Raw genomic sequence first — 12,624 nt, 5'->3', positions numbered from 1 at the left:
TTTCTTTATCTATTATGTTCATGTAGGATTCGTTGTGATACTTGTAGCATGTCTTCTAGCCGCAGATCTCGTTTTTATTCATTTTCGTCCATCATTGCCTCAGACATTTTTCCATGTCTTTTGCTTTGGCTGTTCGGATTCATTCAAAAATTCTGTGTAATTTCGCATGACGTCATAGATAACAAAAAGATTTTGTTTTCTGCTACTTTTCAGAGTCCTTTAATATCTTACGGTAATTTTAAACGTATCTTTGATACTAAAAAGCAATTCCTCCTTCCTGCTTATCCTTCACCGACTCTCATACTCTAAACTAACACGTTCCTTCATTTCATTGAAGCTAGAAGACTATGCCATCTAACTGCAGATTTCTCTATGCAATATTTTCGTTTAGAATTCAATGTAATTTTAATTTTTTTTTTTGCTCCATGATTTAATTTTCCTTTGTCGTCTAACGGCCGATTCTTGGGTAATTTTGCGTACGTCATAGATACTAAAAACGATCCGACTACTCGAGGGGGAAAATGTTGTAGTTTGTGCTTTTGAAATGCTTTTTGTTTACAATTCAGTGTGATTTTTGCTTTTTCTTGTTCCATACCTTAATTTTGCTCATTCATCTAACAGCATATTTCGCTGTGGATTGTTTTCCTTTGCAATTCAAAGGAAATTTAGATCGATCAAGTGAACAGCTTCACTTACCTCGGTAGTATTATTAGTAAAGATGATGGGTGCCGTGAAGATGTTAAAAGTAGAATAGCCAAGGCTCAGGGTGTTTTTTCACAGTTGAGAAAAGTTTGGAAAAATAGGAAGACAAGTCTGCGAAGCAAGATTAGAATATTGGAAGCTACAGTGATAGCAGTGGTCAAATATGGTTCTGAAGCATGGGCGCTCCGAAAAACGGAGGAAAGTTTGCTAGATATTTTCCAGAGAAATTGACTACGGACTGTTTTGGGTGCCTGGCTGACTGACCGTATTTAAAACAGTATGTTGCGCGAAAAATGTGGTTCAATCCCGTTTTCTAGGGCTATAATTAGAGAAAGGTTGAGACGGCTAAAGCATGCTCTGCGGATGAAGAATGACAGGTTTGCCAACGATTGTTCTTTTCCGCCAACTGTCTAGGGCTAAACGGAAAGCAGGTCGCCCATGGTGGGAGTGGTAGGATGTCGTAAAGAAAGATTTAATGGACATGGTAACTTCTTGGGAAGGTGTAAAGAGCGAGGCTTTGAATAGTTTGGGAAAAACAGCTACGAATGCATTCGTAGCTGTATTGGCCTTTGGCGGCTTTTTGCTGTTGTGAGTTGTTAGCAGTAGTAGGAGTAGTAGTTTTTGGCATTGAAAAATGTCATAACTAATGATAAACAGAAATGAAGAACATAGAAATATTTGGTTAGAAGATATGCGACAGCGAGAACAAAGAAATATGCGGTTAGAAGATAAGCGGCAACGAGAATTACGAGCGTTTTTAGTATCTATGACGCATATGCGGTTAGAGGATAAGCGGCAGCGAGAATTACAAGCGACAGCAGGAATATGAATGTGTCAGAAATGAAATTAAAGAACAAAGAATTGTGCGGTTAGGAGACATGCGAAAATGAATATCAGAACGCATCAAAAATGAAAGTGAAGAACAAAGAATTGTGTTAGAAGACAAGCGACAGTGAGAATCAGAACGAGTCAAAGATGAAAGTGAAGATTAAAGAAGCATTATTTTAGAAGATCAACGCCATCGCAATCTTCGGCGCCAAAAAGCTGTGGTACAAAACCAAATACCAAACCTAAAAAGATGCAGTAATCTACTTAAGTGTTAATTACAAGTCATTGGGACCCTTCAACGTTGACTATATTCATTGTATGGTCCTCCATTTTCCCCAGGAAAGTGTAGCCAACAAAGTGATTCATCTATAAGTTGCTGCTTGCTTGGCCGAATTGCATTGCCACCTCTACAATTTCCAAATGAATTGCTTTGACTTTTTCTAGGGCGTTACTTGCTCTCTAAAGAGTTCCACAAATGAATCCGAAATTTGAACTTATATTTTGCTTTAGCTTCGTTCAACATAAGCAATGATCGAACCATCAATAGTCGTAATGTTTTCAGCTTCAAAGTAGCCGGACGAATTTATCACAAAATCAATCTAGTGACACAGGCATCATAGACCCCTGAGGGTGATTTTGAACCACATTCATGTGGCTAAATGTACTTTTTAGACCCCAATGAAACTGTTGAAGAACTCTTTGTACACCCTTTAAATTATTGGATCTCGTGCATCCCAATAGATCTATTGGAATAAGTTTCTTCTAAGGAAGAAATTTCGATGCGAACATATACATTAAAAGAATTCGCTTTTTATGATGATTTTAAACATATAATATTCGTTAAGGTTTAAGGTTACCCGTCAACATTGAGCATAAGAACATTTGCATAACTTTAGAAAAGAGGGACTCTCCCCCCCTAAACAGACATATGGTTTTTGAAGAAGCTTGCATCATCAAATTCGTTCCTAGAATCGAATTAGTCGGTAACTAAATAGTGTGTTTTAGCTTTGAAGGAACAAAGACATTTTCAGTTCTATGCGATCAGGCGGTTCGTGGTAGCGAATTATAAGTAAAGAATTTCAAGTTTTTATATGCAAAAGTGCAAAATTTCGAATTTTTGCAAGAAAGGATGGTCATAAACGAGTGTTTATTTGTTTATCACCAGAGGTAATCACATCGAAACTTTGGTCGTGAAACATCGGGAGAGGGATTATTCGAACGGACATTCCAACTTCTAGTACCCTTCTTAAGTACCAAAATAGATTGTGTCACAGAAAAACACAAATTTTTGTCATTTTGTAAGGCTAAACAATAGTTTTGGCCACGAACGGGCCAGTATGCTACCGCTTAAGAGTTATGTCCGCCCATTCTCTTGGGGGTGCGCTTTTTAGTATATGACAACGATAAATCTAATTATAAATTCCAATGCTTTGATTTCAATTAAAATGTTTGAAAACCTAATTCCCACAGTTTTGATTAGAAGTTATTGTTTCAAATTATCAACATCAATCTTTTATCAGATCGAGTGCGTACCTGTCAGTAAGTAGATTTGTTGTTTACGGTTTGATAATAAATACTAAGGATCACTTTTCATAGGAAAAATGTCAATGGCAGAAGAAACTAAAAAGTGTGTTTGCTCATCAGGTTCTATTCAAGCGAGAAGAAATCGCCTCTTACAAGATTTTTTTTTTTAAAGTAAAAAAAAATAAGTGATTTTGACTGAAAGTAAGGAGCAACATTAAAACTTAAACGAACATAAATTATTCTGTATATGAGGGGGGCGGTCCCCTTCCTCTCTACGCTAATGTCTTAAAATCTCTTCAAAAGCGCTTCTCATTCAAACTCAACGGCCCTTGTGTTTCTGGAGTCATTCTTAAACAATAGGGACAAAAAGTCAAACTTTAGCGTAAAGAACGGGAGATGAAGAAAGGGCAGCCCCATCATAAATGGAATAATTTTTATCCGTTTTCAGTTTTAGTTTTGCTCCTTACTTTCTTTTGGAAAAACTTATTTAAAAAAAAATTCTGACCGTTTTTCGAATCATGCAAGGACCCCCCCCCCCCCCCGTTTAAATTCTCCCACGAAAAATGCCCCCTGGAAGCTTTCCTCTCCATGGAAAATGTCTCCCCTAAAAAAGATAGCAGCAGATGTTAAACATATTTATGTTTACAGGTTTGTTTATCACTGAAGAAATGAGGTCAAGGGGGCAGCTAAGGTCATTGGGCATTGGCCTTCTTGTAGCTCTTCCATCAGGAGTTGGAGTCGCTTTGTCAGTCCTGGGAAATAATGTTGGATCTCTTGTTGGCGTTGCCATATCTGCGTCTTTATTACCCCCCATGGTCAATGCCGTGAGTACATTTTCGTTATAACAAAAACCTTGTATTACCAGACTGTGAATGTCGGTAAGATTACATTGAGAAGCTCGTGATAAATTAGATTCTCCATGGGCATGGGCGCCCAAGAGCTGTATTTTAGGGGGGGGCTCACCTCGTCTAACCAGCACTTCCAATGATGGGTAATAGAAATCTCAAAGAAAAATATAAGGCAGCATCATTCAGCCAGGGGGCTGAATCCCCCCCCCCGCTGCCCCCTCCCCGCCATATGGCGTCCATGTCCATGGGTAGAATACACTTGACTGATAGTAAGGTAACCAATTAGAACCCAGAAAGTGCCGACGGGCTATTGAATGAGGATTGTTTACAAGGCATGTACATTTATCAAATAGCATAAAGAAATGAAAAGAATGACATTAGACTTAAATCATGGTGTTATCATGCAGGGCCGTATCCAAGATTTTTGTTCAGGGGGGGTTTTACTAATTTTTGACTTTTTTTTTTGGGGGGGGTTACTAATTTTTGACTCAGTTTTCGACTAATTTTACTGATTTTTACCTAGGTTTTACTAATTTTCGACTTATTTTTGACTCGGTAAAAAATTTCGGGGGGGGGGGGGGTTAAAACCGGGGAACCCCCCCCCCTGGATACGGCCTTGTTATCATGCATATCTGGTTAGAATTATGCCTGAGCTACACCATAGTCACATCTGTCAATAAAAAAAACAAGTTTTATGAATGACATGGAGTTTTTCTTAATTCTGGCACCATAATTGTATTTGAAAAGCAGAAAATTAAAATTGCAATAAATTAACTTAAAAAGTTTGCACCAACACTTATTTGTTTTAAAACTGTTCTCTACTATGTCTTCTTAACTTTTGCCAGATTTCTGTTACGCATAGAAAAATTGCTGTTCCAAGCTTGCATTTTTTTTCTAGCTTCCAAAATATATGCCTTAAATTTCGATTCTGATTGGTCAATCACCAGTTTTATGTTTGAAAGTTGAACGACGTTCAACTTCAAAAATTACGAACGGCAAACATAATTAGCTCTGTAGTCTTGCCCAATATTGATTTTATCAATAAGTGTGACCATAATGTGGTATGGGCATTACATGTCCAGATATCAGTATCCAGGCAGTTTCTGCTCACATGTAACCAGCTTAGATGCTCGGTTGCAACAAGTTGTAACTAAGCATCCAGCTATAGAGTCTAGAACTTCGTGTTTAAGAATTGAAAATCTGCCAATCAGGGACCTTCTTTGGCTTTACATTAATCATCTACGCTTAAAATTGGCGTTCAGATGCAAGGGCGTATCCAGGATTTTTTTTTCGGGAAGGGATGATTTTTTGGGGATGGGGGGGGGGTACAAACAACGCATAAAAACTTTGTTTTTACGTATTTTGTTACGTTTTTACGAGTCGTACAAAATCTTTGGGGAGGGGGTCAAAACTGGTTACCCCCCTCCTGGATATGACCTTGTTCACATGCATGTATTGCTGGATGCAAGGCTGTGTCCAAGGTTTTCAGGTTTGAACCTCCCCCCCTCGAAATCTTTGCCCGACTCGTAAAAACGTAACAAAAATACATATAAAGAATTTTCCATTCGTTTTTAAGTTGTTCCCCCCCCCCCCCCCAAAAAAAATGCCCTCCCCCCAGAACAAAATCATGGGTACTCCCATGGCTGGATGGCTAGGCAATGACCCCTTGCCGAAGTAAGTGCATGCCTAGAGAAATACGTTTAAGTATGGAAGTCTTATTGGAGCTTGATTTTAACGCCATTTAAGATAGATGCAACATTGTTGCTCTGTGGGAATAATAAAATCTACAAGTAGCATATCATTAAAAGGTCCTTGGCAACCAATGTTTGCCAAGAATGTTTATAAAAAAGGCAATATTGGCCTAAGGTTTATTCTGCTTATATAGAAAGACGCATGGAGATGGTATAATATAAGTACAGTCGGTGCATGTTGCCTTCTAAGGTCTTGGGGTTATACTCGGGGCCCAAATCAGAGGGAGGGTGCATGAGATTTACCCCCATTGACAAGGAAAACCCCACAAAGGCTCCATGGCATGCAAAGATGGGGGATCATGAAACAAAACTCTTAAACATTAAACATTTAAACACTTGCTATTTATAATATCTTTTTTAACTTTTGCTTTAAGAAATTCATAAAACTCTATTTGTATTTTGAAGTTATAGCTAGATATTCCCACCATAGGCTCTGCGAATTGGCTTGTCGGTTGGCTCTAGATTTTGTATTTTGTATATTTATTTGATAATAAAAGTGAACAGGAACAGGGAACCTGAACCCGAACAGGAAACTTCTTTAGTAAAATAATCCGTTTCTTCTGCACTTTTTATACAAATTTACTATCTGAAACGTATATAAACGTAATAATAAATGGTAAACGTATAAATGGGAAGGGGTGTATGGAAGGGAATTCGCTCAGTAAACTAACCATGAGATCTCTTATGAAAAGGAGAGGAGGGGGTAGATCTGTAAACCTTTTTATAGATAACGTGTGCCTGGCCTCAGCCATATCCTTTCTGTCGTTCAGATTTTATTTCTAACATTAGGGTTATTTTTTAGAGCCAAACTATGAATGCAATTTTATAATTTTTCCTGTTAAGAGAGAAAAATACTCAATCTTTATTTGGGTTCAATTTTTCGAGCCAGGCTAAGAGTGTTATTTTATAATTTTTCCTATTATTGGAAAAAATTCCTAATCTTGATTTGGAATTTGCAATTTTATAATTTGAGAGTTACCAATCTTGATTTCGGCGCAATTTCTTTGGGCCAAACTAAAATTGCAATTTTATAATTTTTCTTGTTCAGGGAGAGAGTTCCCGATCTTGATTTGGGTGCAATTTCCACTTACTTTTTTTACTAATATCTTATGCAAAAAAAAGCCAACAAAATTTTCAAGCTAAATATAATCTAGCAGATCTCTGCCGCCCCCCTGTTTCTTACTCCCTTGCCCCACTTCTCGATGGCCCTGCTCCCATCCATCTGCTAATTTACGTCAGAGAAAAAGAATGAGACTAATTGGAGCATCTAAAACCTTTTAGATGCTTGATTTTGAATTCAAAATCAAGGAAGAGATTACCACTTTTGGAAAGTAAAAGCCTTTGGAAATGCAAATTAAGAACTAAATGAAATTTGAATAAAAAGCAGAAAAAATAAAACCAAAAAAGAAGAAAAAATACCATAGGCTGTATTTTTGAGTTTATAAGAAATATTTATGGAAAAGAACTGTCTATATTTAGGTGGAGGGGGGGGGGGGCTCACCAATAGATTAAAAAAAGAAGTAAAGACATAATTTACTTTTTTTTCTTATGTATTTACATTATGTTCATTGTCACGGACCTTAATTGGGAGTTAGTTTGGAATGTGTTTTTAAAAGTATTTAAATTTTAAAAGTATTGGAATGTGTTTTTAATTGGAGATGATGAATAAATTGTAGAAACAGAGTTACAAGATTATAAAATTTATGGGAATCCCAGGCCACATCGGGCCTTCGTGACTTTTTTTTTATTTCTATTGATGGCACATTGTCAGTCCTGGAATATTGTATTTTTCGTGGTTAACACTACCTTATGTTTGAAATATTTACTGTACTGCTACGCACTGTGCGTACTTCTACTTTTAGGTTTTACGTCCTTAAACTTGACCGTGGTTGAATATGTGATACCATCAAACTTCGACTGAAAGAATATAGTGCCGAGTAGAAATATATATATTTTATGACTTTGTAATCCCCTCTCATCAAATTTTTTGGCAGAAAGTACGGTACTCTTGCCTTATGCGGGCCTTTCTAAAAAGTCAAGTTTGGTTAATGCTAATGAAATAAAATAAAATAGGATGAACATATAATAGTTTATAAACAAATTAGGGCTATATATTTGCACATTAGGGGGGGGGGTAAAGCATAGCATATATTAAATACGTAACCTAACCTAACCTAACCTAGGTACCTCCCCCCCTCCCTAAACCCCAAAAAACCACAGCTTAATATCGCATACGCAATGAAAACCACGCTATCATTGCCTAGTCTATAGCGGTAAACATGTCAAAAACGGGTTTTATCATTGCCGACTGTATAGCAGTTAACCCGAGAGGCCCGCATAATTACAAGAGTACCGAAAGTACTTTGGTTTACTGAAACATTTATCGTTATTTTTTTTTTTTTGTATTGGAAACGCTGTTTATCGATAGCGTACAAAAACTAGCATAAAACAAACTAAGGCTCAGCCAATTGGGTCTACTCTATTTAGCAGAGGCTTTAAGATAGAAAATCCTCAAAATTTGTATTATATTACTATTGGACCAGAGCACGTTAAAGAAAGGTTCGTCTTAAAGAAATGTTGAGCCACTTCAGCTTCCTCACAGGGTGCAGAACAAAAGTATACAAAAGTAGTGGATATGTCTTCGTTCAACTTGCTTTATTGAAACCAGTATATCTTGTATTCTTCATGGACTTTTTAGAAACGTCCATTTCAGGAATGAATGCAAGATTTATTTTTTAGAGAGGGGGGGGGGCAAGGGCGCATCCAGGATTTTTTCAAGAGGGGGGAGGGGGTAATAACAAAAAAAATGTGTCATAATTTGAATAAGAAGTAGCTGAAAAGTTCGTTAAAATTTAGGATCTCCTTGGAGGGGGGGGTCTACTCCCCCTTCCTTGCATACGTCCCTAGTTTACTTACCCTTAAATTATTGCACTACCGCTGGACAACGGAGAAAAACTGTCATGCACCCCTCTTCCATTCCAAGTCAAATATTGTTAACCCTTCATTCGCCATTTATTCTATTTTTTTAAATGTGTACGAATAGGGGCGAATCTCCAGCATTTTTATTGGGGGGAGCCAAGAGGGGTCCATATCCGAATAGTCAAGGGGTATGGGATATATAATAATTTTTTCTCTCCATATTATTGAGAGGCAACTGCCCCCTAAACGACGCCCCTGTGTACGAAATAAATAGGAAAAAAAGAGTGTATGCATTGGAGTATACCTTTAAACAACTTTAAGTAAAACATTAAATGAATTATGGAAATGCAGCGTGGTCTTATCTCCTTGTCCTCCTTTTTTCAACGTGTTATTAGACTTTTAACTTCTTCTTTATTTCCAGGGTGTACTATTCTCATTGAGCCTCGTAAAGTCAATTAGCGGTGAATTAACTCTTCCTGCCAGCTATAGGCCTGTCTACTCACCTTGGCTGAATGTAGAAGCAGCATGTCTGGCAAGCTTCAGCATGTGCCTTACTCTTCTCAATATTCTGTGTATTATTGTTATGGGTCTTTTAGTCTTAAAGGTAAGGATTTGGCTACCCTTTTTAAACCATATTTGTTACAGTTTTGAGTTAACTTGGTTCAATAAATTTATAAAAAACTAGATAGACGCCAGCTAATTTGTGACAAGACATGGTAAATCTTGTCCTGCAAAGATGGCAAACGATTTCGTTATTAAATTCCGGATGGTATTGCCTATTGCCTAATTGAAAGTTAATTTAAAAAAAGGCATTTCTCTCGTATCTATTATGTCAAAAAGAGTGCTTTAATGCCGTGGATTTATTTGTGTAACTTATTTGTCAATCCAAAAGTTAATCACAAAATTCATAATTTCTTGAGAGACAAATGTGTGGTTTTAAAATCATATTAAGCAAGGAAATGCATCAAATGAATGTTTCGCACGATGAACGTATTTTTTTGCATCTTTGAAAGCGTCAAAACCATAAAAAGACCCTACGTGTTTTAATAAAAATACCAATTTAAAGCTTTAATCTGTCATAGTCAGGAGGCTTTTATTTATTTTAAACACAATTTGTATCTTGAGAACCTTTTTTTAATTTGTATCTGGAACTGTAGCGAACCAAAAATCGTTCTTATGAAGACATCTTTTTCTGAATGGAACATAGCATTTAGCTACCAAGGGAGAATTTGACTGCAGATATTGGAACTGCAGAAGACAGAACACTGAACTGCAGAATTAGAACACTTAATTGTAGAATTATCTTAATTTTTTTCTTTTCTTGTTATTTCTTTTTTTTGTAGTCGTTCAGGGTTTTGGTAAATTTTCTTCCTTCAGTTTTCAGTGAATACTTCCTTCAGATCGAACAGATCGAGAGATCGAAAAGATTCAAAACCAAAAAGATTGGGTTCATTTTATTTGAAAATAAATGGAGACATATTTGCTACGTCTTAGGTTAAACTAGACTCTAATTACTAGGACTGTCAAAGACTTACTTTAAATAATATGATTGGGATAGTAAAAGCTAGAGGTGATAATACAAATAATGAGAAATCTAACACAAACATCAAACCTCTGGCAAAGACAGAAACTGATACTCCGGTGGCTAGAATGCAAAATTAATAAAAGAAAAGTAAAAATGAATTTTTTTTGCATTAATTTTATTAAAAATACTTTTAAGCTATTCTTCAAAAACTGAATACAGTGTCGGCTAAAGAAAACAGTTGTTTAACATCTTGGAAAGTTTTACTAAAAAAGTTTAAAATGAATCTGGAAAAATTTATAGTTTTGCTGTATTTAAGGTTTTTGTAAGACATGAGTTTTCTTCGAGGAGCCCCAATCTCTACCACCCGTTTTTCGTTATTTAATAGTTAACCCTAGATAATTGTAAAATAATGTCGTCACTAAATATCTGGGAAAATTTTCTCTATTCTAGAGAAAAGAGATGTAAATGTCCTATACTTGCGTGTAAAACTCTTTCCGCGACATATTCTCCTTGAATAGTGGAAAGCGTCTGAATGAGGTTGTATGATTGGTCAGATTTTAAGAGCAGTCAAAATGATTGTCGTAATACAATTTAGCTGTTCACAAGGGGAAGAAAAAGAAGCAAAATATTATCGGTAAGAATATAGTGTTACAGTGAAGTCGGTTTTGTTTATACATGCCAACCAGTAAAATGGTGTAGACTTAGTAAAGAGTGATAGATCTCCCCTGCATTGCTATTTTTGCTACCTGACATTATTGCTTCATTTCCGTCACACAATATGGGTCATCATGTACATAGGTGGAACTCTAAGGGGAGTGGGGGAGGGGTAACAGTTTGAAAAGGGGTGTGATATCAGCCATTTATTAAATTAGGGTAGAATAAATTAAATTTGGTGAAAGCGAATGATGGTGATTAGTACATTTGCAGCGTTTCATGTAAAATTTTTCGTCTTATTTAGATTTTTATTATAATTTTTGGTTTTATTTAGATTTTTATTTTAATTTTTGGTTTTATTTGGATTTAGATTTATTTAGAAAAGACTGTAAAATAAATGTAAATTTCATTTCAAGTTTGTTAGTTGCTCTGTTTCTCGGTAATTAGCTATTTTATATAGTATCCCCCTTACAACCCCCCCCCCACACCGTACCATTCTTATATTTATGTATTTGTCATTTTATTACCAAACATTACCCCCCCCCCCTTACGAATCAAAGTTCTCCCTAGGTTCCATATTGGCTATGTTTAGTTAATCTAAGAATTTTGGCCTGATTAAATAATAACATCTCTGAAGAAATAGAAAAGTATTACACAAATTTAAATTGTATCTATAAATTCTGAAAAGAAGTTACAACGTCTGAAAAGAAGTATTCTTATATCTATATATTGGTCATTTTTTTTCCAAATATTGTCTCCCCCTTCGAATTAAAGTTCTACCTAGGTTTCCGTATTGGTTATTTTTAGTCAATCCAAGCCTGATTAAATAATAACATCTAACATCCCTGAATTAACAGAAAGGTATTAAACAAATTGAAATTGTATCTATAACTTCTGAAAAGGATATATCAAGTTTAAGTAAAACTATTAATATCGAATATTAAACACGTGGTTGTCGAGTAAATTTAAAATTCTATTGTCATAACTCATTGAAAAGGAAAATTAACTGTCTTTTAATGTGTCAAGTTGTCAGTAGCTTGGCGTTTTATTTTGCCTTGTAATGAAAATGAATAATCAGGTAGTAGTGGGAAAATTTCGGTTGTTTGAAATAAGTTGTCATGGGGACAGATTCTATTTTAAAGAAAAATTAACACTTCCGTTTCGTGTACTTTAACTGCACTTTAGAAAATGGCCAATATTATTGCTGGAATCCAACCAAACATTAAAGTTTATACCAAATGGCTATTTTGAAAAAAAGAGACGAAAAATTTTCCAAATTTTATTTAATTTTTTAATTAATTTTTTACTTTATATATTATTATATATAATTCATATATTATTTGTTGTATGAATTATATATTTTAATATATCTTTTCTAACAATGTGATTTTTGCCTATATATGTAAAAAAATTAATTTTAGTCTAAATTATTAGCAATTTCCCAGAAAGTAATAGTTTAACCTACTCTTGAACTGGGTAATATTGTCTGCTAGCTTTGTACACTTCGGGAGAGAATTCCACACCTCTGGTCCCATAAGACGCGGAAATACAGATCGTCGTCAAGTACTCCGAGCCTAAGGAACCCCCAAGCCACTGACAATAAAGGTTCTTTTCGAGTACGCCGGGCCTCAGAGGTTCAGAATGTTAACTTCCTAAATGTGATTTGTTAATTAGCTGCGAAAATATGTTGATTAGTGTGATAAATGGGAAAAATATAATAGACAAATTTTGGAATCTAGCAAATCTAAAGTTTTTATACTCTTTATTTTTTGGATTGCGAAATAAACATGTTTAAACATTAGACAAATTTTTAGGATCTCGTATATTCAAAAAACGACAGTTTTACTTTTTAAGTAGCCCATAAAAAAGGATT

The 12,624-nt window shown here is 35.5% G+C and overlaps 1 protein-coding gene across 2 annotated transcripts in view; it reads left to right on the top strand.

Annotated features, from left to right (window-relative positions):
• LOC148951920 (uncharacterized) overlaps positions 1 to 12,624 on the top strand; it is a 120,174-nt gene that overhangs the window by 88,273 nt on the left and 19,277 nt on the right. For both annotated transcript variants that reach the window (XM_089089396.1, XM_089089395.1), the window contains exons 7-8: positions 3,703 to 3,878; positions 8,994 to 9,176. In XM_089089396.1, the coding sequence (XP_088945522.1) occupies positions 3,703 to 3,878; positions 8,994 to 9,176 (359 nt within the window). The remainder of the gene's footprint in view (positions 1 to 3,702; positions 3,879 to 8,993; positions 9,177 to 12,624) is intronic.

The sequence above is a fragment of the Artemia sp. Qi Xiang Cuo genome, chromosome 5 (genome assembly GCF_049724085.1).
Source record: "Artemia sp. Qi Xiang Cuo chromosome 5, ASM4972408v1, whole genome shotgun sequence".
NCBI classification, from domain to species: domain Eukaryota; kingdom Metazoa; phylum Arthropoda; class Branchiopoda; order Anostraca; family Artemiidae; genus Artemia; species Artemia sp. Qi Xiang Cuo.
The sequence above is the reverse complement of the archived record's forward strand: the minus strand, read 5'-3'. Positions and strand labels throughout refer to the sequence as shown.